We start from the raw sequence: 26,814 nt of genomic DNA on the forward strand, positions 1-26,814 counted from the left end.
TTGTCACTGAGTTTACTCATCATCAGCCAACAGTCCAATAAGCTACTTGAACAATTCCACTGAATGAATCAATACCCTTAAGTTGCAACTTAAGATATTTCCTGATTAAATTCAGTGAAAACCATGTAATGCTTATCATGTAGTCACTGCAATAAATGAAACATCCCAATAATTCTGGATAATGGTAGGATATTTGAGACACTTGCTAAATTCAACCTACATGTGATTTGTGACTGAAAACTGTCATCCAGGAAGGAGAGAAGTGTACGAGAAAAAAGAAAGAGAAACCTTTGCAAAATAAGACTTTCGTTCACAGAAAGTGACTTCTGTTACTTTTGTCACTACATAACTTCACCATAAAGCTCAAATAGATAGATCAATAAATTTTAAAATGGCTAATTGAAGAGCTTACTTATGAAACCTTACCAAAAAAAAATAAAAAATGCAAGATTGCTGATTTGGAAAATTAACCGATCTATAGACATTGGTACACTGACCAAAAACATAGTTTTTCTCTCAATAACCAGGTTTCTGTCCATCGTTTTTATGCGAGTAAATTCATTCATTGTATAAAAAAAATATCATGACAACTGTGACGGAAACAGGACGTTTCGGTGTAATTTTATGTAAATGCCGACAGATAGTTTTGTCATTTGTGTCGGTAAAATTAATTATGCAGGAAATATCGGTGGAAACGCCTTTATGCGCAAATATTGATATAACTAAAATTACAGTGCATTCGGAAGCTATTCAGACCCCTTGACTTTTTCCGCATTTTATTACATTACAGCCATATTCTCAAATCTATTTTTTTTCCCTCAATGACAAAATGAAAACAGGTTTTTAGATATTTTTTTGCGAATTCATAAAAACATGTAAAACCAGAACTATCTTATTTACATGAGTATTTAGACCCTTTGCTTTGAGACTTGGAATTGAGTTCAGGTACATCCTGTTTCCATTGATCATCCTTGAGATGTTGAGTCCACCTATGTTAAATTAAATTGATTGGACATGATTTGGAAAGGCACACACCTGTCTATATATTGTCCCACAGTTGACAATGCTTATCAGAGCGAAAACCAAGCCTTGAGGTTGAAGGAATTGTCCATAGAGCTCCGAGACAGGATTGTGTAGAGGCACAGATCTGGATAAGAGTACCAAAAAAATTCTGCAGCATTGAAGGTCTCCAAGAAGATTGGTCTCCATCATTATTAAATGGAAGAAGTTTGGAATCACCAACCTAGAGCTGGCCGTCAGGCCAAACTGAGCGATCGTGGGAGAAGGGCCTTGGTCAGGGAGGTGACCAAGAACCTGATGGTCACGCTGTGGAGATGGGAGAACCTTCCAGAAGGACAACCATCTCTGCAGCACTCCAACAATCAGGCCATTATGGTAGAGTGGCCAGACGGAAGCCACTTCTCAATAAAAGGCACATGACAGCCCACTTGGAGTTTGCCAAAAGGCACCTAAAGGACTGTCAAGACCATGGGAAACAAGATTCTCTGGTCTGATGAAACCAAGGTTGAACTCTTTGGCCTGAATGCCAAGCATCACAAACCTGGCACCATCCCTACGGTGAAGCATGGTGGGGGCAGCATCATGCTGTGGGGACGCTGCAGGGACTGGGAGACTAGTCAGGATTGAGGGAATGATGAACGGAGCAAAGTACAGAGAGATACTTGATGAAAATCTGTTCCAGAGCTGGTGTGCCAAGGTTGTAGCATCATACCCAAGAAGACTCGAGGCTATAATCGCTTCCAAAGGTGCTTCAACAAAGTACTGAGTAAAGGGTCTGAATACTTATGTAAATGTAATATTTCAGTTTTTTATTCAATACATTTGCAAAAAAATTTAAAACCCATTTTTGCTTTGTCATTATGGGACATTGGGTGTAGACTGAGGGAAAAAAAATCTGTCATCACACGTTTTTTTTTATCCACATCAAGTCCATTTGGTAGAAACATACTGTACCACTGGTGGGTACATTTTCTTTATGCGGATTCTAGAATATTCACATGACAATATCTTGCCAATTGGATGGAAACCTAGCTACTGTTCACAGTTCCAGAAGATTTTGAAATATCCCTTTCTTTATTCCTCAGTGTTTCCTTCAATGGGAAACATTAAATTAATGTTCCAGCAGGGGGATAGCTGGATCAAGCAAACTTCTATAGTCTGAGAATGGAAATAACCATGATGGACATTAGTGAAATCCGAGTTAGAACCAGAGTAAATACCGTACCACCAAAAAAATGACACCTGTATGCAAAGTATCAAACACTTGTTAAATATTACAAAAAATACTGGACAATTGCAGGCATGGTAAGAAACAAATGTTTAAAAAAGAAACATTTTGATGAATAGCAATCACTAGATACAACATTTAAACAAAAATGATTACAGAACTCCAATATTAGCAATGCAACACAAGAGTAACAGGCTAAACACACAGTACACCAAAGAAAAATAGATTCTGACTTCACTCTGTTTAATAGGGCAAGAGTCAGTTACTACTAGCAGTGGGGTGCAGAGGTTTGACCCTTGCTAAGCGGGACAATCCCAGTCGCAAGCCTTGTCCCGGAGACTTTGTGGTGGAATTCAGGATTGAGTTGGGACTTATTCCACTCTGTGCTAGTGATAAAGAACAGAGAATTGAATTAAGACAGATAAATATACATATTTGGAGAATCTCAATTGGTTTTCCTCGCCTCCGGCCTCTCGTCGCCTACTTTTGAAAAAGTTCAAGGATCGAGGAGCAGAGGCGACGAAACACGGACACAAATGCGCTTGTATGAAAGGAGACTCCCTCTCTACTCATGCGCCATCAGGCAAATTACATTTACAGAGGTGGAATCCCCAAATAAATGTGTAAAGTGATCAAATCAAATTGTAGCTAGTTGTGCAATACATTTTACTTTTATTTAACCAGGTAGGCCAGCCAAGAAAAAGCAAAGCAGTGCAACAAAAACAACACAGTTACACATAAACAAACTTACAGTCAATAACACAGTAGAAAAATCTATGTACAGTGTGTGCAAATGTTGTAAGGTTAGGGGGGGGGGGGGGGGGGGGGGGGGGGGGTAAGGCAATAAATAGGCCATAGTGGCAAAATAATGACAATTTAGCATTAACACTGGAGTGATGGATGTGCAGATGATGATGTGCAAGTAGAGATACTGGGGTGCAAAAGAGCAAAAATAAATAAATAACAATATGGGGATGAGGTAGTTAGTTGGGTGTGCTATTTACAGATGGGCTGTGTACAGGTACAGTGACCGGTAAGCTGCTCTGACAGCTGATGCTTAAAGTTAGTGAGGGAGATATGTCTCCAGCTTCAGTGATTTTTGCAATTCGTTCCAGTCATTGGCAGCAGAGAACTGGAAGGAAAGGCGACCAAATTAGGTGTTGGCTTTGGGGATGACCAGTGAAATATACCTGCTGGAGCACGTGCCACAAGTGGGTGTTGCTAAGGTGACCAGTGAGCTGAGATAAGGCGGAGCTTTACCTAGCAAAGACTTTTAGATGACCTGGAGGCAGTGGGTTTGGCGACAAAAATGTAGCAAGGGCCAGCCAACGAGAGCATACAGGTCACGGTGGTGGGTAGTATATGGGGCTTTGATGACAAAACGGAGACTACATCCAATTTGCTGAGTAGAGTGTTGGAGGCTATTTTGTAAATGACATCGCCGAAGTGAAGGATTGGTAGGATATAGTCAGTTTTACGAGGGTATGTTTGGCAGCATGAGTGAAGGAGGCTTTGTTGCGAAATAGGAAGATGACTTTAGAATTCATTTTGGATTCGAGATGCTTAATGTGAGTCTGGAAGGAGAGTTTACTGTCTAACCAGACACCTAGGTATTTGTGGTTGTCCACATATTCTAAGTCAGAACTGTCCAGAGTAGTGATGCTGGACGAGCGGTCAGCAGTCGGTTGAAGAGCATGCATTTAGTTTTACTAGCATTTAAGAGCAATTGGAGGCCATGGAATGGGTGTTGTATGGTATTGAAGCTCATTTGGAGGTTTGCTAACAGTGTCCAAGGAAGGGCCAGATGTATAAAGAATGTGGTTGTCTGCGTAGAGGTGGATCAAAGCAGCAAGCAGCAAGAGCGATGATATTGATATATACAGAGAAAATAGTAGGTCTGAGAATTTAACCCTGTGGCACCCCCAAAGAGACTGCCAAAGGTCCGGACAACAGGCCCTCCGATTTGACACACTGAACTCTATCTGAGAAGTAGTTGGTGAACCAGACAAGGCAGTCATTTGAGAAACCAAGGCTATTGAGTCTGCATAAGAATGTGGTGATTGACAGAGTCAAGGATGGATATTGGTCTGTAACAGTTTGGGTCTAGAGTGTCTCCCCTTTTGAAGAGGGGGATGACCGCTGCAACTTTCTAATCTTTGGGGATCTAGATGATCCGAAAGATAGGTAAAACAGGCTAGTAATAGGGGTTGCTACAATTTTGGCAGATAATTTTAGAAAGAGAGGGTCCAGATTGTCTAGGGATCCAGGTTTTGCAGCTCTTTCAGAACATCAGCTATCTGGATTTGGGTGAAGGAGAAGCGGGGGGTGCAGAGCTGTTGGCCGGGTTAGGGGTAGCCAGGTGGAAAGCATGGCCAGCTGTAGAAAAATGCTTACTGAAATTCTCGATTATCATAGATTTATTGGTGGTGACAGTATTTCCTAGCCTCAGTGCAGTGGGCAGCTGGGAGGAGGTGCTCTTATTCTCCATGGACTTTACGGTGTCCGAAAACTTTTGGAATTAGTGCTACAGGAAGCAAATTTCTGCTAGCTAGCCTTAGCTTTCCTAATTGACTGTGTATATTGGTTCCTGACTTCCCTGAAAAGTTTCATATCGTGGGGGCTATTAGATGCTAATCAAGGGCAGTCAAGTCTGCAGTGAACCAAGGGCTATATCTGTTCTTAGTTCTACATTTTTTGAATGGGGCATGCTTATTTAAGATGGTGAGGAAAGCACTTCTAAAGAACAACCTGGCATCCTCTACTGACAGGATGAGGTCAATATCCTTCCAGGATAACCGGGCCAGGTCGATTAGAAAGGCCTGTGTGGCGGATTTTAAAACACTTCCACGCTAGCCACCAGGAAGATACTCTTGTGCATCCTTTGCTGAAGTCTGTAATCGAGGAGGGAAGCATACTCTTCAGTTTGCCTACTAACGAATTGACTCTCCCCTCGACCACTTATCGGTTTCCGGGTCGCGGGGAACGAAGGAGTTAAGTAAAGGGCAGACTTTTGTCCAGTAGAGAATCTCCAATTGTGTCACTGAGCCTCACCTGGTGGATTCCACTTTAGAAGCCTGCCACCTACTGGGCTGATAGGGGATGATCTAACAGGTAAAGTGGGAGTGTCAGCAAGCTTCCTCTGAGTTGACACAGGCTTTGATGTTGCTGGAGTCGGACTACAACTCTCTGTGGTGGGAGTAACAGAGGAAAGCACGGAGAAATGTAATAGCAGCACAATATACTTTACATCCATTATAATTGGGTGAACATTTCTTATTGAGGGCATTAACGTGATGACAGATGGTGGTTACGTGGTATGCAGGTAGGCTGGTAATCCTTATCCTCCCGCCCACTCTCAACCTGGCTGATCCTCTCCACTTTCAGTATGGATCTCTGTTGATCTTTAGCTTTGACAGCTGCCCATCTCTGGCTGGAGGGGTTGACATTGGATCCCCACTCACTTGTGACCTCATGAAGTTCTAGGAGAGAGAAAATCATTAGAACAAAGAGACTATAGGCAGGGTTTATTGTTAGTATTGTGATTTACAGCATGTTCAATTATGTCTGAGATGAAATACAGTAGGTTTGGCATGTTACCCTAAATAATGAATGTTCATTAAGGCTTTATAAAAGGATCTTTGTCAACTAAAGACAATCTGAAACCCATACACACACACACACACACACAAAACAGTGACTACCAGCCTACCTGCACACTAATCAAAATAGTGTCTGACTTTGTTGGCAGTGTGTGCTTTGTTGGCAGCGTGTGAAGATGTTTTTCTGATAACTTATTGCTACATATGTTTTCTAGCTTTCTATTTAAAAAAAATGATAGGCCTACGTGTTCTTTGAATCCTGACCGAAAGATTTGCTTGATTGATGCAGACCCTTGTCTCTCTGTGGTTCTTTGACAATGACCCGGGCTTTCTTGCTGGAAGGCCCTTTCATACAGGCAAAATCTTCATCTGATTGAACAAAAAAAGACAAAACATTACAAAAAGCAGGCGGATTAACATTATGACAATATGTAAAAGTTGAGAATGTCCAAACAGTTGACATCATCATCACGTACCATCATCAAGCTCCATCAAGTCTGAGTAATTCAATTGGTTCTTGGCTCTTTTGACGAGAACAAATAGTCATCATTCATCACACTAAAACAAAACAGTTATCATGATCTTTGCAGCTACTGTCAGCCTGCTACCTGTAGATCAGTGAAGGCTGCTGAGGGGAGAACGGCTCATAATAATGGCTGGAACGAAGCGAATGGAATAATTCTGCTCCAGTCATTACCCTTGAGCCCGTCCTCCTCAATTAAGGTGCCACCAACCTCTTGTGCTGTAGATTAGTTTAACGAACGTTACACACCTTGTTGGTCGAGCCATAATATCGTATTCAGCCAGCTTGAGAAACCAAACGCTACTAGTAGCTAGTTACTTAATGACGTAAATTAAGTCTCTTAACAGTGTCCAAACTAGAAACAAAATGAAATACTGAATAACTTAGATAAACGACCACATTGAAATAAAACAGTACAATTTCGCATGTTGTTTTTTTCAAGCTATCCCGCGACAAACTGAATCTTTCACATGTATATCTTGGGTTTCTATTTAGGGGATTCGTTCTGTGTAACTTTACATAGGCATAATGTTAAAATATGTATTATTAATTACTCAATACCATTATTCTACGAATAAAAATGTACAAATCCACATGCTTCTACTTTTCTGTCCTACGTGTAGATTGATTTGATGTATTACTGTTTTGAAAATAAAATCTGACGAAAGTTGTATTTAAAAAGCACAGCTAACTCAGCTGTGTCTGTCAGCTGGTTGTCCAAACAAGGGAATGAACACGGTCGTCCTTTTACATCCACAAAATACGAATGTACAGGTAAAACTAGACTTCTACGATAATCTTTATTATTCTGAAGCAAATATATCACGATTGCAGTATGACTAGTGTCAATATTGTTATTGGTTGCACTAAGTAAGCTAGGCAGCGACCACTGCAATGTTCGCTACCATTGCTAACAATGCTAAATAACCAGCGATTTAGCTAGTACGGCAGGGCTACCGTCAACGAAAAACCGTAGGTTAGTGGAATGTTCAATTAAACCGAAACGGTGCTGTTCTGAACGATCAGGGATGTATTCATTAGTCTGATTCCATTGGAAAACGTTTGGTCTATTGACAAACGTTTGGCAACAAATTGTTTACTCCAAACAGAGAACGTTTTGCAACAAACTATAGTTTATATTGGACAAATGTAGGTTGGTCCCTCTCCGTTCCGTTTGCTTCCATTTGGTTCATATATTAAACTGTGAAAGGTTTCCGTTGCGAAACGTTTTGACACGGAATCAGACTAATGAACACACGCCGGTTGAAGAAGGCTGTCAAGCACAGCGACTTCCATTTAAACATGCCACCCATATTGCTTCAAGCCTACCAAATAGAGCAAACCATGAGGTTGGTGGGACCTTATATGGGTTGGATGGGCTCGTGGTAATGGCTGGAGTGGATAGTGGAATGGTATCAACTACATCAAACATGGCTGGTCCTGTATCCCATGTATATAGCCTCGCAATTGTTATTTTACTGCTGCTCTAATTATTCGTTACTTTATTTTAATTTTTTTGGGGGTGGGGTATTTTTCTTAACTGCATCGTTGGTTAAGAGCTTGTGAGTAAGCATTTCACTGTAAGGTCTACCTACACCTGTTGTATTTGGCGCATGTGACAGATAACATTTGATTTGACATGGTTTCCATGTGTTCCATGCCATTCGCGACTTCCAGACATTATTATGAGCCAGCCTCCTATGGCGCAAACGTACCTCGGTCTGTGCAAAAACGTTAAACATTTTGATGGAAACGTGTTGTTCAGTAGAAACCGTTATGCAATGTAGCAAACGTTAAATAAAACTGACGCATCCCAGCCCTCATTGAAGGGACCAATTATTTCCATTAGACAACACAGCCACAGTCAAAATTGTCTATATTGTAAAAATGTATGAAAACAAAAATTTGCTTTTTGATCTTCATTTAAGGTTAGGACCAGGCATTCGTTTTTAGCAGTGTGGTTAAGGTTTGCATTAGGTATAAAAACAGATTTTTGGAAGAGAAATTGTAGAAATAGGCACATTTATTACTTTCTGGCTGTGTTAACTAGTGATGACCCACATTTTAATGCCTTGTTTTTACTATCTATTCATCTATCTGTCAGCAATAATCTGAATTTCACAAGCCTGGTAGCTAAGCTAAAGTAGTCTATTTCCCATTAAAGGCAAACTATGACTATAATTTCTGTAGAAGCTCAGAATGAGATGCACCCGTTCTGCCATTCTGTTAAAGGTCCCCAAAGCACACACATCCCTGGGTTGCTCGTCTTTTCAGTTCGCTGCAGCTAGCGACTGGAACGAGCTGCAACAAACACTGAAACTGGACAGTTTTATCTCAATCTCTTCATTCAAAGACTCAATCATGGACAGTCTTACTGCTGACTGTTGTGGCTGCTTTGTGTGATATATTGTTGTCTCTACCACCTTGCCCTTTGCTGTTGTCCGTGCCCAATAATGTTTGTACCCTGTGCTGCTGCCATGTTCTGTTGCTGCCATGTTCTGTTGCTACCATGTTGTTTTAATACCATGCTGTTGTCTTATAGGTCTCTCTTTATGTTGTGGTGTTTCGTCGTGATGTGTGTTTTGTCCTATATTTTTATGAATGTATTTTTATTTTAATCCCAGCTCCCGTCCCCGCAGGAGGCCATTTGCCTTTTGGTAGGCCGTCATTGTAAATAAGAAATTGTTCTTAACTGACTTGCCTAGGAAAATAAAGGTTAAATAAAAAAATCTGGTATACAGGATTCCATTGGATCGTTCCAACTCAAAAAGCAAAAGAAAAAGGATTAACGCCTGCTCCCGCGCTCCCCCCCCCCCCCCCCGCTCCCCCCCCTGCTCCCCCCTCCCCTGCTCCCGCTCTCCCTCCTGCTCCCGCTCTCCCCACCCCCGCTCCCGCTCTCCCCCCTGCTCCCCCCTCCCCTGCTCCCGCTCTCCCTCCTGCTCCCCCTCCCCTGCTCCCGCTCTCCCCCCTGCTCCCCCCCTGCTCCCGCTCTCCCCCCTGCTCCGCTCCCGCTCCCCCCCCGCTCCCGCTCTCCCCCCGCTCCCCCCCCCCCCCCCCCCCCGCTCCCGCTCTCCCCCCGCTCCCCCCCCCCCCCCCCCCCCCGCTCCTCCCCCCCTGCTCCCGCGTGTGTTCCCTGTTTCCACATTAACGTTCGTATGTTGTTTTGTTACCCGTGTGCTGATGCTGTTCCTATCCTGTTCCTTATTAAATGTTTGACTCCCCGTACCTGCTTCTCGACTCCAGTGTCGGTCCTTACACCCACCATCTGATTGTTCTGAAATCATTTCTGTACTTAGTAACAGATACAATTAGCATTCCTGAAACATTATTTTGTGGAAATATAATTTGATCTGAGAAATTAAGCTAAATCATTGCACTGAAATTGGCAATTTTAATGTATAGGATTCAGATTGTATTCAATAAATGTAGTACCCAACATCTGATTTGGGCCAAAGATTCTTCCTACTAATGAGTAACATGAGAAATCCCCCAAAAATATGTTGAAAGCCACCCACGGACCCCCCGCACCCAATGGCAATCCCACCCCAACAACCAGTATACAGTATCAGTTCTCTGTTTGACAAGTATTATGAAGCTGTGGCTTGGTGTATTGCTTCTCCATACCATGTAACATATTCCCTGTGAATCTGGTGTTTTTCTCCTTTTTTTCCTCCTTTGCTGATGACACTGTCTGATTTATTTAGAATGCAAGGCACGCTTAACCACCATGACTACCACAGCATTCTGCAGCGATACGCCATCCCATCTGGTTTGGGCTTAGTGGGACTATCATTTGTTTTTCAACAGGACAATGACCCAACACACCTCCAGGCTGTGAAAGGGCTATTTGACCAAGAAGGAGAGTGATGGAGTGCTGCATCAGATGACCTGGCCTCCACAATCGCCAGCCTCAACCCAATTGAGATGGTTTGGGATGAGTTGGACTGCAGAGTGAAGGAAAAGCAGCCAACAAGTGCTCAGCATATGTGGGAACTCTTTCAAGACTTTTGGAAAGTCATTCCTCATGAAGCTTGTTGAGAGAATGCCAAGAGTGTGCAAAGCTGTCATCAAGGCAAAGGGTGGCTATTTTGAAGAATCTCAAATATAAAATGTATTTTGAATTGTTTAACACTTTTTTGGTTACTACATGTTTGCATATATGTTATTTCATAGTTTTGATGTCTTAACTATTATTCTACAATGAAGAAAAACCCAGGAATGTGTAGGTGTCCAAACTGTTGACTGGTACTGTATATCACAACGTTTCCTTTGCATCTTTGGTTTTCTACCCAATAGATTTGTCTCATTATGAAAATAAATTGTTTGGTCATCCTAACAATTCAAGCCAGTCCTCCATGAAAGCAATTGTGTTTGTCATAATAGCAACCTAATGCTTCAACCCAACTCTGCTTGAATAGTCCAACAAGTGGCCACTCTCTGGGAGAGATATTTCAATGCAAGACTTTTCCTACAAACTTTGATGGAGAAATGGGCTAGGGACTAAAATGTTGTGACAACCCTAATAATATAATGAATTGCATGGCAGTCCTGTGTTTTTTTTCAATACAATTATCAGGAAACAGCTCTATATGTAATGTGATTAGTGACATTTACTATTCAAACCAAAACCATTACAATTGCAAAACACTTTACAGTGTGTGGTTGGGACGTTTACTATTGAAGACCATTTGAGACCATAACATTGAAACCATTAGAACTACTGTAGCCTAATGGTTTGCTTGTTCACCAGGAATGGTCAAACAGTAACTAATCCAGACCTTTTTTTTGAAGGGAATGAACCACACACAAAGGGTATGTTACATGGACACAGATTAAGCGTAAAAGAAGGACAAACTGATTTGCTTTCATGGAGGACTGGCTTGAATTGTGAGGATGACCACTCACTTTATTTTCATCATGAGCCAAATCTATTGATTTTTTACCCAAAGTTGCATAGAAAATGTTGTGATCTATGTGGTGTCTTCACTGCCATTGTCAACATGTCCCTGATTAAGTCTGTAATACCAACATGTATCAAGCAGACCACCATAGTCTACTACCGCATGGCAAGCGGTACTGGAGTGCCAAGTCTAGGACAAAAAGTCTTCAACAGTTTTTACCCCCAAGCCATAAGACTCCTGAACAGGTAATCAAATGGGTACCTGGACTATTTGCATTGTGTGCCCTCCCCCCAGCCCCTCTTTTTTTATGCTGTTGCTGCTCTCTGTTTATCATATGCACAGTCACTTTAACTATACATTCATGTACATATGTACATACTTCCTCGACACCATTCTGTATACTTCTGGCCCTTCTTTGGACACTGTCTTAACCTCTCTAGGGTAAGTGGGATGCTAGCGTCCCACTTGGCCAACATCCAGTGAGATTGCAGAGCGCCAAATTCAAATACAGAAATACTCATTATAAAAATTCAGAAAAGATACAACTATTTTACATAGGATTAAAGATTAACTTCTTGTGAATCCAACCACTGTCAGATTTAAAAAATGCTTTATGGTGAAAGCATACCTTACAATTATTTGAGAACATAGCCCAGCAGACAAATCATTACAAACAGTAACCAGCCAAGTAGAAGAGTTACACAAGTCCGAAATACAGATAAAATTAATCACTTACCTTTGATCTTCATATGTTTGCACTCAGACATTCATTTATTCAATAAATGTTCCTTTTGTTCGATAAAGTCTCTCTATATATCCGAAAATCTGAATTTTGTTCGTGCGTTTTCTTCAGTAATCCACAGGCTCAAACGCAGTCACAACAGGCAGACAAAAAAATCCAAATTGTATCCGTAAAGTTCATAGAAACATGTCAAACGATGTTTATAGTCAATCATCAGGTTGTTTTTAGCCTAAATAATCGATAATATTTCAACCGGACAATAACGTCGTCAATATAAAAGGTAAACAAGAAAGGCACTCTCTCGGTCGTGCGCATGAAAAAGCTCTGACACGGCAGGGTCCACTCATTCCGACTGATCTTACTCCCTCATTTTTCAGAATACAAGCCTGAAACAATTTCTAAAGACTGTTGACATCTAGTGGAAGGCATAGGAACTGCAATTTGAGTCCTAAGTCAATGGATATTGTAATGGCATTGAATAGAAAAAAAAAGATCCTACTTCCTGAAGGGATTTTTCTCAGGTTTTCGCCTGCCAAATCAGTTTTGTTATACTATTTTAACAGTTTTGGAAACTTGAGTGTTTTCTATCAAATCTACTAATTATATGCATATCCTATCTTCTGGGCCTGAGTAGAAGGCAGTTTAATTTGGGCATGCTTTTCATCCAAAATTCCAAATGCTGCCCCCTACCCTAGAGAAGTTAACAACCCTCCAGACGAGATTCAATGCCTTACAACTCTCCTTCCGTGGCCTCCAACTGCTCTTAAATACAAGTAAAACTAAATGCATGCTCTTCAACCGATCGCTGCCTGCACCTGCCCGCCCATCCAGCATCACTACCTTGGACGGTTCTGACTTAGAATATGTGGACAACTACAAATGCCTAGGTGTCTGGTTAGACTGTAAACTCTCCTTCCAGAACATCTTCAATCCAAAGTTTTACATCTAGAATTGGCTTCCTATTTCGCAACAAAGTATCCTTCACTCATGCTGCCAAACATACCCTCGTAAAACTGACCATCCTACCGATCCCCGACTTTGGCGATGTCATTTACAAAATAGCCTCAAACACCTTACTCAATCAATTGGATGCAGTCTATTACAGTGCCATCCGTTCTGTCACCAAAGCCCCATATACTACCCACCACTGCGACCTGTACTCTGTCATTGGCTGGCCCTCGCTTCATACTCGTCGCCAAACCCACTGGCTCCATGTCATCTACAAGACCCTGCTAGGTCAAGTCCCCCCTTATCTCAGCTCGCTGGTCACCATAGCATCACCCACCTGTAGCACGCGCTCCAGCAGGTATATCTCTCTGGTCACTCCCAAAACCAATTCTTCCTTTGGCCGCCTCTCCTTCCAGTTCTCTGCTGCCAATGACTGGAACGAACTACAAAAATCTCTGAAACTGGAAACACTTCTCCCTAACTAGCTTTAAGCACCCGCTGTCAGAGCAGCTCACAGATTATTGCACCTGTACATAGCCCATCTATAACTTAGCCCAAACAACTACCTCTTCCCCTACTGTATTTATTTATTTATTTATTTTGCTCCTTTGCACCCCATTATTTCTCTCTACTTTGCACATTCTTCGACTGCAAATCTACCATTCCAGTGTTTTTTACTTGCTATATTGTATTTACTTCGCCACCATGGCTTTTTCTGCCTTTACCTCCTTTATCTCACCTCATTTGCTTACATTGTATATAGACTTATTTTTCTACTGTATTATTGACTGTATGTTTGTTTTACTCTGTTGTTGTGTGTGTCAAACTGCTTTGCTTTATCTTGGCCAGGTCGCAATTGTAAACGAGAACTTGTTCTCAACTTGCCTACCTGGTTAAATAAAAGGTGAAAAAAAAAAAATAATTGGCCCGACCAACCAGTGCTCCCGCACATTGGCTAACCAGGCTATCTACATTGTGTCCCACCAACCCCTCTTTACGCTACTGCTACTCTCTGTTCATCATATATGCATAGTCACTTTAACCATATCTACATACTACCTCAATCAGCCTGACTAACCGGTGTCTGTATATAGCCTCGCTACTGTTTTTCACTGTCTTTTTACTGTTGTTTTTATTCCTTTACCTACCTATTGTTTACCGAATACCTTTTTTGCACTATTTGTTAGAGCCTGTAAGTAAGCATTTCACTGTAAGGTCTACACCTGTTGTATTTGGCGCACGTGACAAATAAACTTTGATTTGATTTAATAACCACAAGAGACCAGCAAAATGGATGAAAGTGTGTCCGTATAGCAGCAACAGCGACATCTAGTGGTCAAAACCCAGTACTCTCACACTACTTTATTGTATATAATGCAAGCAACTTAAATTACACATTTCTCTGAACAGGGGAAAAAAAACATCACCAGATTCTGAGGGAATACATTACATGGTATGGAGAAGCAATACTTCAAGCCGCAACTTCATACTACTTGTCAAACAGAGAACTTCTACTGTATACTGGTTTGGGGAAGGATTGGCATGGGGTGTGGGGTCTCCGTGGGTGGCTTTTGACATTTTTATTTGTATTCCTCGTGTCTTACTCATTGGTAGGAAAAAGGTTGGTCCAAATCGGATGTTGGGTACTATATTTATTGAATATGATCTAAATACTATAAATTAAAATGGCCAATTTGGGTGCAATCTATTAGCTTAATTTGTCAGAGATTAAATTAAACTACAGAACAATCTGAGATAGTTGGTGTCATGGCTTACGGAAATGACTTGGTACGATTCGATTGCATTATCATTACTGTACAAGTAGTCAGTATTTTATCTGCTTTCAGCTGAGAAAATGAAGAAAAACAAGGGAAAGGTGAACACCACTGAGAAGGAGTTTGTGTTTGGGTTCAGGGCAGGGAGGAATGACTGTGTCCTCAAAGTACCTCTGCAATTCCCTGTCCAAGAAAATGTCAGTGACCTTCATGGACGACTTATGCTGCTGCACAAAATACCTTGCTTTGTTGAGAATGGTAATGAGATTTCCAATAAACTAAATGTAATTAAATTCAAAACCAAGCACATTGATATATTCAACAACTTAGTCTCTTTTATTCATCCACACATACCTTTTGGTACTACTACTTTGATGTATCTTGGTTTAGAACTGAGGAGCACACTGTCCATGTTTATTGAGAGCGAAACCATCCAGGACTATGACAGAGAAGCAGAGTTGGCCCTACAGAGACTGACAACAGGAGAGGTGGACATCAACCAGCTTACAAACACATGGGCCAAGACCTACTCAGAGGTAAAATCATTAATCAAAACCAAAGACCATGTTACAAGCATTTTTTCGTATAAACTTTCGCCCTAAAGCAGAATTTGGCCCGTGGGTGATTTTTATTTATGTTCAAAGTTGCTTAATTAAGTCAGTTTTGCCCATTCTAACGTTCAATCGAACAGTAACTGAATGTCTCAATGCCTGTCTGCCTGTTTTATATAGTAAGCCACGGCCACGTGACTCCCTGTCTGTAGGAGTGATCCGTTTTCGTGAACGGGATGTTGTACCTAACAATTTCACAACTACCTTATACACAAGTGTAAAGGAATGAATAGTATGTACATAAAAATATATGATTGAGTGATGGTACAGAACGGCATTGGCAAGATGCAGTAGATGGTATCGAGTACAGTATATACATACAGTGGGGCAAAAAAGTATTTAGTCAGCCACCAAATTGTGCTAGTTCTCCCACTTAAAAAGATGAGAGGCCTGTAATTTATCATAGGTACACTTCAACTATGACAGACAAAATGAGGGAAAAAAATCCAGATTGTAGGATTTTTAATGAATTTATTTGTAAATGATGGTGGAAAATAAGTATTTGGTCAATAACAAAAGTTTCTCAATACGTTATATACCCTTTGTTGGCAATGACAGAGGTCAAGCGTTTTCTGTAGGTCTTCACAAGGTTTTCACACACTGTTGCTGGTATTTTGGCCCATTCCTACATGCAGATCTCCTCTAGAGCAGTGATGTTTTGGGGCTGTTGCTGGGCAAGTCAGTAAGTCAGACAGTTGACTGCTCCTTAAGTTTGGAACAATGTATTAAACAATTTTTGCCAACAGTTGCCTGGAGTTGCCAAGTTGTAGTGTTTGACTTTGATAAGTTGCAGCTCATCGATTTTATACACTGCAGGGAATGTTGCAATTCCAGACCTGCATCATCTGTCTGACAGTCTGAAGTGTATATTGTATATCATTAAAACAGCTGTGGTCTGATGAGAGATATTAATAGACATTATGGCTTTCAATTTAAATGGATCAAAAAGCAGAGACCCCTCGTGAAAAAATCCCTTTGAAACAGAATATCTTCCTTATTTTGTTTTTTAAGAAGGTCAATGAGATCATCTGCCTTATGCACTTCAAAGCTCTGGACTTTAAATTCTGCTGCCACTTGCTCAAGCACTTATAAAAAGAAAGAAGGCTGCCCCTCCTATAAAGCTCTGTTGGCTCACTGCTGTGGTGCATACAGGATTACCATTAACATTTTTCTGCACTAGCACAGAAGTACTCATAGACAATGTCCAGTGTATTTTAAGGAACTCCAAAGGTCTTTTAATGTCTATCATGTTTGTTGCATAAAGATTCCCAGACATGTATTAATAGAGGAAGTTCATACTCTAAATACTATTCTATACATTCTAAATATGACAGAAGTATGAGGTCGCTCTCTTAGCTTTGCCTCTATTGGGTTTGTTTAGGAAAACCATATAATGCTTTTCAGTCAGTAGTTGCCTGGGTCTTTCATTCTGTGCTGTGTCACTCACTTCTGCACTTCCTACAATGTCCTGTGATCTACTGAACAATGTCTTCCTGTGATTTTCCTTCGCTCTCAGAAGGTTACTCCCACACCAATGCCATTATTCTCTTTTGCTTGTTACTCTTTAGACTACACTGGAACATGCTCGTCCTGAGGAGCCCAGCTGGGATGAGGACTTTGCAGATGTTTACCACGAGCTCATCCACTCCCCGGCCTCTGACACTCTGCTCAACCTGGAACACAACTACTTTGTCAGTGTCTCAGAGCTCATCAGTGAGCGAGACATGGAGCTGAAGAAGTTACAAGAGAGGTTGGTATGACCATAGAGATGAGTCCTCAAGTGCAAAGTAGCCAATTAAATCATCGTAATTGAAGTTAGTGTCATTATAACAAATGCCTAAAGTGTTTTGCATTGTTCCGTTTTCAACTCCCAGGCAGGCAACAGAGATGGACAAAGTCATGCAAGAACTGGGAAAGACCATGACTGACCAGGATGTAAATGCAGTTGCATCTCAACACTTCGATGCCCAGCAGGTAAGACACAGAGCCAATCTGGTTGGCCATTTAAGCTACAAGCATTGTAATGCTCTATGTACAAAGATACACAGTCATAGAGATGTACGATTGGTGATTCTTCTGTCTGGTCAGGTGCTGGAGAACAAGTGGGCCAATGAACTGAAACAGGTGACTCATATTCAGAAGCAGGAGTATCAGGAGTGGGTGATCAAACTGCACCAGGACATGCAGAACCCCAATAACAGCACTATTAAGTAAGTGTGTGTGTGTGTGCTTGTGAATGCATGTGTGCAGAAATGTACTCAATTGTTTTCTAGGGGGATGTTCCTTGAAATCTCACTAATCTTCACCTTCTTACAGTGAAGCAAAATTGGTTAAATCAGATAATGAATAGACGAGTCGTGCTTAAATGGGAAAGAAAGCCTGCAGAAACAGTTGAATGAAATTTGCACACACAGCAGCACTTTCAAGAGACATTGAAATGGCATCCGAGCTCAAATGTTTTTTCCTTTGCTATATATGTCGTAATTATTTTTTATGTACAGTGTAGTTTGTCAGTCCCAATGTAATTCATCTGGGGTTGGTTTGTGTCCGTTCATCTTCCAGCCTGGTTCCAGATCTGTTTGTGCTGTCTTGCCAACTTCTATGCTCATTGGCGTGGGCAAGACAGCACAAACAGATCCGGGACAAGGCATCTTGTGAACCGTATCCTTTACAGTGTGATGTTGTGTTTGTCAGTGAGGAGATCAAGGTGCAGCCGAGCCAGCTGACAGAGGAGTCTGAGCCTGGGGTCAGGCTGTATGAGGAGCAGCGACAGCTGGAGGAGAGCTTCACCATCCACTTAGGTACTATACTGTCTGTGTCCCCATGGAAACACTGCTGCCTGGTCCAACATGCCCATGATAAAAATAAACCTTGATGACAGCGAATTAATTTACACTGAACTTCCTGACATCGTAAAATGTAAAGACATCCTGTACATTATATATTTTTGTGTTTGTTTCCGTATGTATTTTGACGGTGTTGTTGCTGTGGTGTTGTCCAGGTGCACAGCTGAAGACAATGCACAACCTGCGACTGGTGCGGGCGGACGTACTGGACTTCTGTAAGCACCGTCGCCATGGCAGCAGAGGGACCAAGCTGAGGCGGCTGCAGACTGCTCTGTCTCTCTACTCCTCGTCCCTGTGTGGCCTGGTATTGCTGGTGGACAACAGGGTCAACTCCTACAGTGGCATCAAGAGAGGTGAGAGGTCAAGGGCCAAATGTCAGGGGCCAACAAAGCAGGGGGACCACACTGTTAGACCCTGTTAGTTAAGTGAGAGGATGAAACACATTTATAATTGGAATAAATCAAATCTTATTGCCATGACCACATTTGAAGGTGTTTTTCTTTGGCTTTATGGCACCAGTGAGTTAAGTTTTAGCATGATTTAGCATTTTAGCATGACAATAGCTCAAAGGTTTTGTCACAGTAAAAACATTCTCCAACCCCAAAACCTCCGTAACCATTGTGAGATTATAATGAATCAATGTAATGAATCCTGTCATCATGTGTTTATATGTTTTCCCCAGACTTTGCCACAGTATCTAAAGAGTGTACAGACTTCCACTTCCCTCGGCTGGAGGAGCAGCTGGAGGTTGTCCAGCAAGTGATGCTTTATGCCCGGTCTCAGACCAGCAAGCACAAAGACCAGCCTGGTGAGTCAGTCACACACACCAGCAGCCCACCACTGGCGAACAGTCAATCATACTTCTGAGAGTGTTTTTTAATCATTATACTGTGTATATCCAATAGCTGCAATGAGAAACTGCCAATTTTCCAACCATTCTCTATATAACTTGCAAATATGGCCTTGTGGTATCACAGTGAAAAAGTCTGAACAAAGATGCGTTAATTCACTTGTATTTCTTCCCCAGACTCTGACTTGAATTACATGATGATTGAGATGAGTGTTCTCTGTAAGAGGACTGGATAGACCGTGATAATGTAACTATGAAATACAGGTAACTGCCAAAATAAAGGTAACACCAACATCGTTTCTTAATAGTAGTAGGGCGTTGAGCCACCAGAACAGCTTCAATGCGCCTTAACATAGAATCTACAAGTGTCTAACTCTATTAGACGGATGCGACATCCTTCTTCCACTTGGTGTTTTGAATTACTCAAGTGTTTCCTTAATTTTGGCAGTTATCTGTATACAAGGTACAGTTAGAACAATGTTAAAGATCCTGCTGGCCCAGTAAAGTAATGTTTGTTCAACGTTCGAGCAAGGGCAAAGTCAGTGGCCTGTTGGGGATTATGTCAGGACGGAAGGGACAATACTTTTTTGACATCATTGCCAACGTGTGTTGTCGGAAACCTCAGTCAAGATCCTTATTACAATGAATCCCCATTGAATGGTTGTTTAAGTGGAGAGATATCAGAAAGCTGAGTATAGAAACATTCCTCCTAGCTATCAGGCTTTATACGGATGGACCTATGACCTCTGTTGCTATTGTCATCTATTTCCTCAAAGGTTATCTTTGCACAAGTTTTCCATACAGGAAATGCAGAAGTCATCTCTTGTTTTCCCATTGACAGAGGTTCCTAGGAATGGAAGTAGTTGTGAAGATAAGAACCAAAATGTGGAAAAGAATTCTTCCAATATCTTACCAGGTAAAGTTGACTGAATATGTGGTTTTATCTTGGCCTAAGTCTTTAAGGGGCAAATCCTAACTTTGTGCATTGATGTCAATGGGAGACTAGGTGAACATTTGGCTTAAGTGGAAGAAAGGATTCACTCCTAAATGAAACCAACCTTAAGTCATTTCTAAACTTTATCTTCTTCTATCATCCTCTCCAGGTGAATTCTACATCTCCCGCCACTCCAACCTGTCTGAGGTCCACATAGTGTTCCACCTGTGTGTGGATGACAATGTCCGCTCAGGTAACATTACGGCCCGGGAACCTGCCATCATGGGCCTGCGCAACATCCTCAAGGTCTGCTGCACGCATGATGTCACCAACATCACCATCCCTCTGCTACTGGTCCACGACATGTCAGAGGTGAGAGAGAGCCTTATGTTATATGTGTAAAAGCAGAAGGTAATATATATATATATACCTCGAGGTCCCAGAAGTCAGATTCATAATGCATGTACAACCGTACATTATTTACAGGTGAGAGATGACAGTTAGTTATACATATGCTATGCTGTATGTGTAATTGGTTCAGGGCTCGACATTAATGCTTCTCTGCTTGCCCAGGGCAAGTAAAACAAATTGTCGGACAAGCAGATTATAGGTTTAAGTTGTCTGACTTGACAAAAACATCTAAATATCAAACAATTAGGCTACACTGATCAGAATTTGATCAAAGTCTCCTGCGATGTGTTGCGCACTGTCCTCCCAATCTCTGCAGAGCGCATTGGAGTATAATTATTGGAGGCTCGCATTGACAGGCATGATCGGTCTTTCAATCATGCAGTCGCGAGATGTGTTTTTGAGATAATGGAAAGCGAAAGGGGGATACCTAATCAGTTGTAAAACTGAATGCATTCAACTGAAATGTGTCTTCAGAGAGGTGTGGGGGGCTACCTTAATTGACATCCACATCATCGGCGCCCCGGGGAACAGTATACTAACTGCCTTGCTCAGCGGCAGAACGACAGATTGTTACCTCGTCAGCTCGGGATTCGATTCAGCAACCTTTCTGTTATTGGCCCAACGCTCCTACCCGCCAGGCTACCTGCCGCACAGTGTGCACATTTGTTGATATTAATTGCTAGCTAGTGACTTATTTGCCCAGTTATAGCACATTTTTGGGCAGCAATGAAAATCCTGGAAAGGTCAGGGTGTGTGCATCACCTGCATGTGTTCCAGTGCGAGTGGGCTATTTCCAGAGGAGAGAGAGAGAGAGAGACATTGCGCAGCAGGTAAAACTAGATAACCAGCCAAACTACACTGTTTTGAATGGCTAGTTAACTATTAGCATGTATTAATGTCATTGTCATGTCCGATGTCCTAAAATAACTTTCCACCGGCAAAGTATAACCGCCAATGGCCGACACGTAGCTGATACGGGTGCGCAAATGCTGCATACTCCGGCTGTAAAACCGTCACTCAAACACTCAAAATTGTCTGAGAAATAATTCTGACACCGTTGGAAAGGAAGGATTCCCCTCTACTCAATACTGGTCAGGTAATTTTGACAAAGTAAAAAAATATTCTTATAATAGCCTAATTGACAAGTAACTCCTATGCTGTCAAGATCTCCCCTGAACACGGAATATTTTAGCCTTACATAAACATGTCTTTGTTAGCTACCTTGCCCATCTTAGCCATTTGATCACTGTTTCATTGGTTGTAATTGTAATGTTGCAGAGTGGCCAACCATCCTCCAGGAGAGCTACTGGGTGTGCAGGATTTTGCTCCAGCCCTGCATGAACACACCACATTGTAAAGAAAAATCAGCTGCTCAACAGGACCTTGATAAGCTGACTGGTGTGTTTGCGCAGGGTTGTATCAAAAGCCTGCATACCCAGTAGCTCTTTGGATGGAGGGTTGACGGAACACGTGTTTTATACAGTAACCTATAAATGCAGTATTTTACCTTGTTGTGGGTTAAGTACCTTGCTTAAGGCTACAACGGCAGGAGATATAATGCACTGGATCAGAGACCAGGAGTGTTTCATTGTCAATACCAGTGATAATAATGAATGTATTTTATGAAGTGGCTCCTTGCATCATACAACACCATTTTCAGTCATGGTTTTGGAAATGGTGATGTTTTGTAGAAGAAAATGGGTGTGCGAAAATATTTGATTACTTATTATCTAACTGTACAGTCAGTTATCACAAGCTCTAAAAAAAAAATATCAATGTAGCCTGAATAATGAGAAATGATTTAATCACCCAATTGTATATTTAACTTTATGGTGTATGATTCAGTTGTTTTGTGAGTAAACCCAGTGAACTGACCACTCGTCATTCCATGGTTAGATGATTAGTAGAGAAAGGAGAAATGGATGAAAAATGGACTGATGAAGAAGGAGAGGAGGAGTAATGAATGTGTCCTATTTCCTGCCTTAGGAACTGATTTGTCTTTGAGTGCTGCTATGCCCCTCATGCCCTTCAGTTAAACAGTTGTGTGTTCGTCAGTCTGTTGTCCTCATCCCCCAGTGTCATCCTGACATGTTCCTACCCTGTCCCATGGCACATTCACAAGCCTTTGATACTGTTTCCCTTAATGACCTCCTCCTCCACATCTCTCTACTTTTTCATTCAGTACAACCCAAGCAGTGCTCTTAGCATTTTCTCCATTCAGGAGTAGAAGAGGGGGGAAAAGTGGAGAGTCTTGAACTGTTGTGTTTACTCAAACTCTGAGTATACAGCGCACGGTACACACAGGGTGGGGGGACAGCGGTAGCATTGATAGACAGCAGCACTCCTGAGTCCACATGGAGGCACCCAGAATTGAAAAACAACCATTACTCAACAAGCTGCTTGCTACCTGATGTAGAGTAGACCTCCTCACTGCAGTCTAGAGGGCTCTGTCCTTATCATGCCACAACATGCCTGATGAAACGTTTTCTCTCAAGTCAAAGCATGAGCTCGCTCACAAATGTACTCTGTGTGGTGTTCTCGCTTCCTAAGCTGCAGGAACCAAAGAAACTTATGTAATTTTATCATTTAAAAGCATTTCTGTCTGGAGTCTTCTTTTCCAGTGCTTTTTCCTACTGATGGATTGTACTTTTGCCCAACTCAGGCCTATATACAGGAGCATAATGACCAGCATAGTTGGTCAAAGGAGCCATAGAAGGCAATGAGCTGTACACCCACAGATGTCTTTCAAGGAACATTACTTTTATTCTCTATGAAAAGCTGTTGTTTGACAATGTCAGGAAGGCAGAAGAGAAGGGAACAGTGAGGGGATGACAGAGGATAGAAGGCTCATGTTCCACCATCCTGTGGCCCGACTGACTCCTTTTATTCTCTCCCCTGCAGGAGATGACTATCCCATGGTGCCTGAGGCGGGCTGAGCTGGTCTTCAAATGTGTCAAAGGTGAGAGAGTAAGATGTACCAGTGTCATTTTCCCCTCTTGTGTTACCTCTGAGACCTCTGTCCTAACTTAAGATGTTTCCCTCTACAGGTTTCATGATGGAGATGGCATCGTGGGATGGGGGGATCTCACGGACAGTCCAGTTTCTAGTTCCACAGGTAAGAAAACAGGTCTGGCTGGCTGCTGCTGATCTGGTCAGAACCTAATTGACTCACACATAGTATGCATTGTATTGCGGAATATATATTTTTAGCGACATTATTTAGGTTTAGAACTGTATCACTACAGTTGAATGTACACAACCAGACAGGTTAGATGTCTCTGACAAGGACTCAGAAAACAACACCAAAGCATTGTCAGTATTCACTATTCAGGGCTGATTAGTCTTTGACACCACTCATATAACTAGTATTATAGGTTGATTAAGTGTTGCCTGCCAAATGTGATTTAGTGGAGCCCCAGAATGAACCCTATTTGAAGCAAAAACAAGTACTTGAGGAGAAGATTCTGATCATTTCTTTTGGAACAGGAAGTTAAACACACTTTGGAGTTGGAGCTATTGCTTGTCCCAGCCATTCAGCATCCAACAATAGTACCCCTGTACAGTATGTCTCACAAAGGCACAGCTGGTCTTGTGTACTCTCCAAATACACTTCGGAGTGTACACAGTGTACCTACATTCAATTTACCATTACAAAAAAAGATTCCCGGAAGCTCAACATAAAACATATGTAACTTGGTCTGTCTATAGTGTCACTGTGTGATAAATGTTATGACATTAATTATAATAATAATACGTTGTTTAGGTCAAATAATATTATGCTGACTGCTCCTATATGTATTATTTTGTAAATACATTCTGTTAATAGTTCAGTAAAGTTTAAAAGCAACGTACTGGCCGTCTACATCTCACCGAGAAATTATATTCTGGAGCGCTCTTATTTCTCAAAAGCATCCCCCTTCATTAATATGGCTCTGTTACGGGTTAGTTATACAAGTCTTTGGTTACAGGCATGGGTGAAATTGTGTCCCTGTAGAGAGGGTCACCTATAGTATGATTATATGTTGAGTCTCGGGATAAAACCAGCATCAAAGGCCCCTAACAGCATTTACGGCTGCCAGATTTACGCTCCAACACCATTCAAAATAGCACCTCTAAAACAGCTTTGTTGTACACCTCAAACAGACACGTAGGTCTAAATACACAAGCAGTAGACGAGTTGTGAGGGGAGACATTAATACTTAAAATGCTTATTTGAAGGCCATGCTACCTATTAAAGGGACAGCTGTCAGAGAGCGCATAATTTCAGCATCTTGACTGGTCCCAAGGGAAATGGGACATTGAGCTAAATGTCCCTGCTTAGGTGGTTGTTAACACTTACTGTTGTACAAGCAAAACAATATATGTTGTGAATTTGAATGTTAAGAATTTCCCCCTAATAGATGTCTTGCATGTTAGTAGTTTGTGTCTTTGTCTGTGTAGGCTACTCTCTTGGAAAGTGGCTGTTCCATATGTTCATCCGTTCCAATGTGCATTAAACATTGATATCTACGTTGTCTGTGTTTTATTGACAGAGTATCTCTGAGGAGATGTTCTACCAGTTGAGCAACATGCTGCCTCAGATCTTCCGTGTCTCGTCCACCCTCACACTCACCTCCAAACGCTGACGGAGACACAGGGCCAATAATGGAGGCTTGGCAACTGTCAACATCATGCTGTTTTTGACAGATTCTACGGCCTCTTCCTCATCATGCTATAGCAATTAGCATTTTAGTCTTGCAGTCTGTGGTTAAGTCACAGTTGAGTCTACCATCATGAAAATAAACTAACCAAAGGAGTGACTGTACTCTCAGATTGTTACAGCATTCCAGTCAAAAGTATGAGATTCAGTGCTTTTGTATTGCAATGATTTTACAATATAGAGAGGGGCCTCAAGAGTTTTGATAATTGAGTTCCCTCTAACCTATTTAAATAGTTGCATTTTACAGAGGTTAGTGTGATGGATGACTGTCAATAGATTTAGCGATGCCTGCATAATTGGCATCATCTTAGGGCAAGGTGACATCATCTTGGCCCATCTTCCCAAAAAAGATGGATTGTGTTGTTGCCGAGGCAAGCATTATGCAGGTGTGTGTGTGTGTACTGCATTGCAGTGAATCAGTGAACTTTTTGTCATCTCACTCCACCCCAGTAACAGCAGAGGGCACTGTTCTCAGAGATAAAGAAGCACTCTGATAGATGATGTTTTATCTACTCCGTGCCAAAACATTGATTTAAACATTTACTATGAGACACAGAAAGTTTGTTTCTTATGTTGTTGCAGCCTAAACTCTATAGCCCATACCCCTGAATGTTTGCCCAACACATTTTCAGCACTTCTCAACTCATTTTTGATGTGGCATTCCAATTGACTGATCACAACTTACTGTGCACTGATCATAATGTACTGTTTACACACATCTTTACTATATGTTTTTAGTCGAAATGTATGTAAAGTGTTTAAACAATGTGACTATATCCTAAATCTTCTCTTTGTGAAATAATGTTTCAGATTTGACATTGGTTAGTTTTTTTTTACTGGGCTTGTAAACATTGGAGTATAGCCTACCCCATATTGCAGTTTGTGCACAATTTAATTTACTGTTTGAGTAGTCCACGATCGACTAATCTACCTGAAGCTAATATGACATGGTAATTACATTCTTCCATGTCTGTTTTGAAGTAAGTCATTTTAGTTGGATGAAATAATTTATGCTTGTCAGAGGTTTGCCTGCTATGATGAACAGCAATAGTATTAAGATGATTAAACAGATCAAGTGCACCATCAAAAGTGTCTTTCAAGGGAAAAACAGATGGCTGTGGCCATTCACCTCAGAGCTCCCAAGTCGGTGTCGTGTTAACCTGCTGTACTGTTTATACCGTACTGCAGTGGTGAGAACCTGCAAAACCCTACGGAAATGTGTGGCATTCTTGGCATTGGTCTCGGTGGCCTTAAGTATTGGGTTCCCTGGGGCAGAGGGACCATGGTGCCGACTCGGCAGCATCATTCCCCGGCCGGACCCCGTGCCTGTCCCCTCTCCCTAGTGTTGTGTGCAGCAAGGCAGCCTGGCCATCAGAGCAACACACACACACACACTCACAGGTCCTTTGACGAGGACAGCAAATCCCTGGAACAGTTGACCCCCTAGGGGGCTGATTGGCTGATCAGGTTCCTGGGTTCAGGTACATACAACAGTGAAACCTACAGTACAGGGCCCTATTCAATCAAAGCTGCAAATAATTGTTTCCGAAGACATGATTCCTCTTGCACAGCAAGAAATGCATGAATCTGAGATTAAGTTTCACACTGTTGATTGATGGGAAAGTGGGGCTTCTTCTCTACCAAGCAGGATTCATATTTAACTCCTCTGAGAATTAACTTGTACTGTATACTTGAGCTTATATCTTTATTAAAACAATTTAATAACT

General features: G+C 41.6%; 2 protein-coding genes across 9 annotated transcripts; one reads left to right on the forward strand and one right to left on the reverse strand.

Annotated features, from left to right (window-relative positions):
* Positions 1 to 1,803: 1,803 nt before the first annotated feature.
* LOC110498321 (uncharacterized) lies at positions 1,804 to 6,859 on the reverse strand. Of its 4 annotated transcripts, none has more exons than XM_021574957.3 (6): positions 6,620 to 6,859; positions 6,324 to 6,370; positions 6,112 to 6,216; positions 5,560 to 5,727; positions 5,300 to 5,434; positions 1,804 to 2,634 (listed from the first exon to the last, which is right to left on the reverse strand). In XM_021574957.3, the coding sequence occupies exons 1-6, from the start codon at positions 6,634 to 6,636 to the stop codon at positions 2,507 to 2,509; spliced, it is 600 nt and encodes a 199-aa protein (XP_021430632.3). In that variant the 5' UTR covers positions 6,637 to 6,859; the 3' UTR covers positions 1,804 to 2,506. The 4 variants fall into 4 exon arrangements, with proteins under 4 accessions (XP_021430632.3, XP_090067036.1, XP_036813622.2 ...); XM_090210910.1 differs by having other exon boundaries at positions 1,804 to 2,629; positions 6,620 to 6,858; XM_036957727.2 differs by lacking the exon at positions 6,324 to 6,370 and having other exon boundaries at positions 6,620 to 6,844.
* A 190-nt stretch (positions 6,860 to 7,049) lies between these two features.
* On the forward strand, positions 7,050 to 26,814 carry LOC110498298 (FERRY endosomal RAB5 effector complex subunit 3). Of its 5 annotated transcripts, none has more exons than XM_090210873.1 (14): positions 7,050 to 7,144; positions 14,876 to 14,994; positions 15,127 to 15,272; positions 16,916 to 17,097; positions 17,222 to 17,321; positions 17,436 to 17,557; positions 18,042 to 18,148; positions 18,349 to 18,546; positions 18,876 to 19,001; positions 19,885 to 19,959; positions 20,147 to 20,349; positions 23,290 to 23,347; positions 23,436 to 23,503; positions 24,921 to 26,814. In XM_090210873.1, exons 1-14 carry the CDS (start codon positions 7,137 to 7,139, stop codon positions 25,011 to 25,013), a joined length of 1,605 nt encoding a protein of 534 aa, XP_090066999.1. In that variant the 5' UTR covers positions 7,050 to 7,136; the 3' UTR covers positions 25,014 to 26,814. The 5 variants fall into 5 exon arrangements, with proteins under 5 accessions (XP_090066999.1, XP_090067001.1, XP_021430608.2 ...); XM_090210875.1 differs by having other exon boundaries at positions 7,051 to 7,144; positions 14,809 to 14,994; positions 15,159 to 15,272; XM_021574933.3 differs by having other exon boundaries at positions 7,055 to 7,144; positions 14,809 to 14,994.

This window comes from Oncorhynchus mykiss, chromosome 2 (assembly GCF_057628025.1).
Source record: "Oncorhynchus mykiss isolate SJ-2025 chromosome 2, ASM5762802v1, whole genome shotgun sequence".
Taxonomy (NCBI): domain Eukaryota; kingdom Metazoa; phylum Chordata; class Actinopteri; order Salmoniformes; family Salmonidae; genus Oncorhynchus; species Oncorhynchus mykiss.

Bases quoted from the DNA above. Each gene is read 5' to 3' on its own strand.
- LOC110498321 (XM_021574957.3), bottom strand. The intron at 6,217-6,323 runs GTACGTGATGAT...TTGTTCAATCAG, and splicing joins CTTGATGGAGCTTGATGATG to ATGAAGATTTTGCCTGTATG. The intron at 5,435-5,559 runs GTAACCACCATC...CTCCCACCACAG, and splicing joins CCAGCCTACCTGCATACCAC to AGAGTTGTAGTCCGACTCCA.
- LOC110498298 (XM_021574933.3), top strand. From the start codon at position 14,817: ATGAAGAAAAACAAGGGAAAGGTGAACACCACTGAGAAGGAGTTTGTG. The intron at 15,273-16,915 runs GTAAAATCATTA...GTTACTCTTTAG, and splicing joins GGGCCAAGACCTACTCAGAG to ACTACACTGGAACATGCTCG. The intron at 19,960-20,146 runs GTAAAGTTGACT...CATCCTCTCCAG, and splicing joins TTCTTCCAATATCTTACCAG to GTGAATTCTACATCTCCCGC.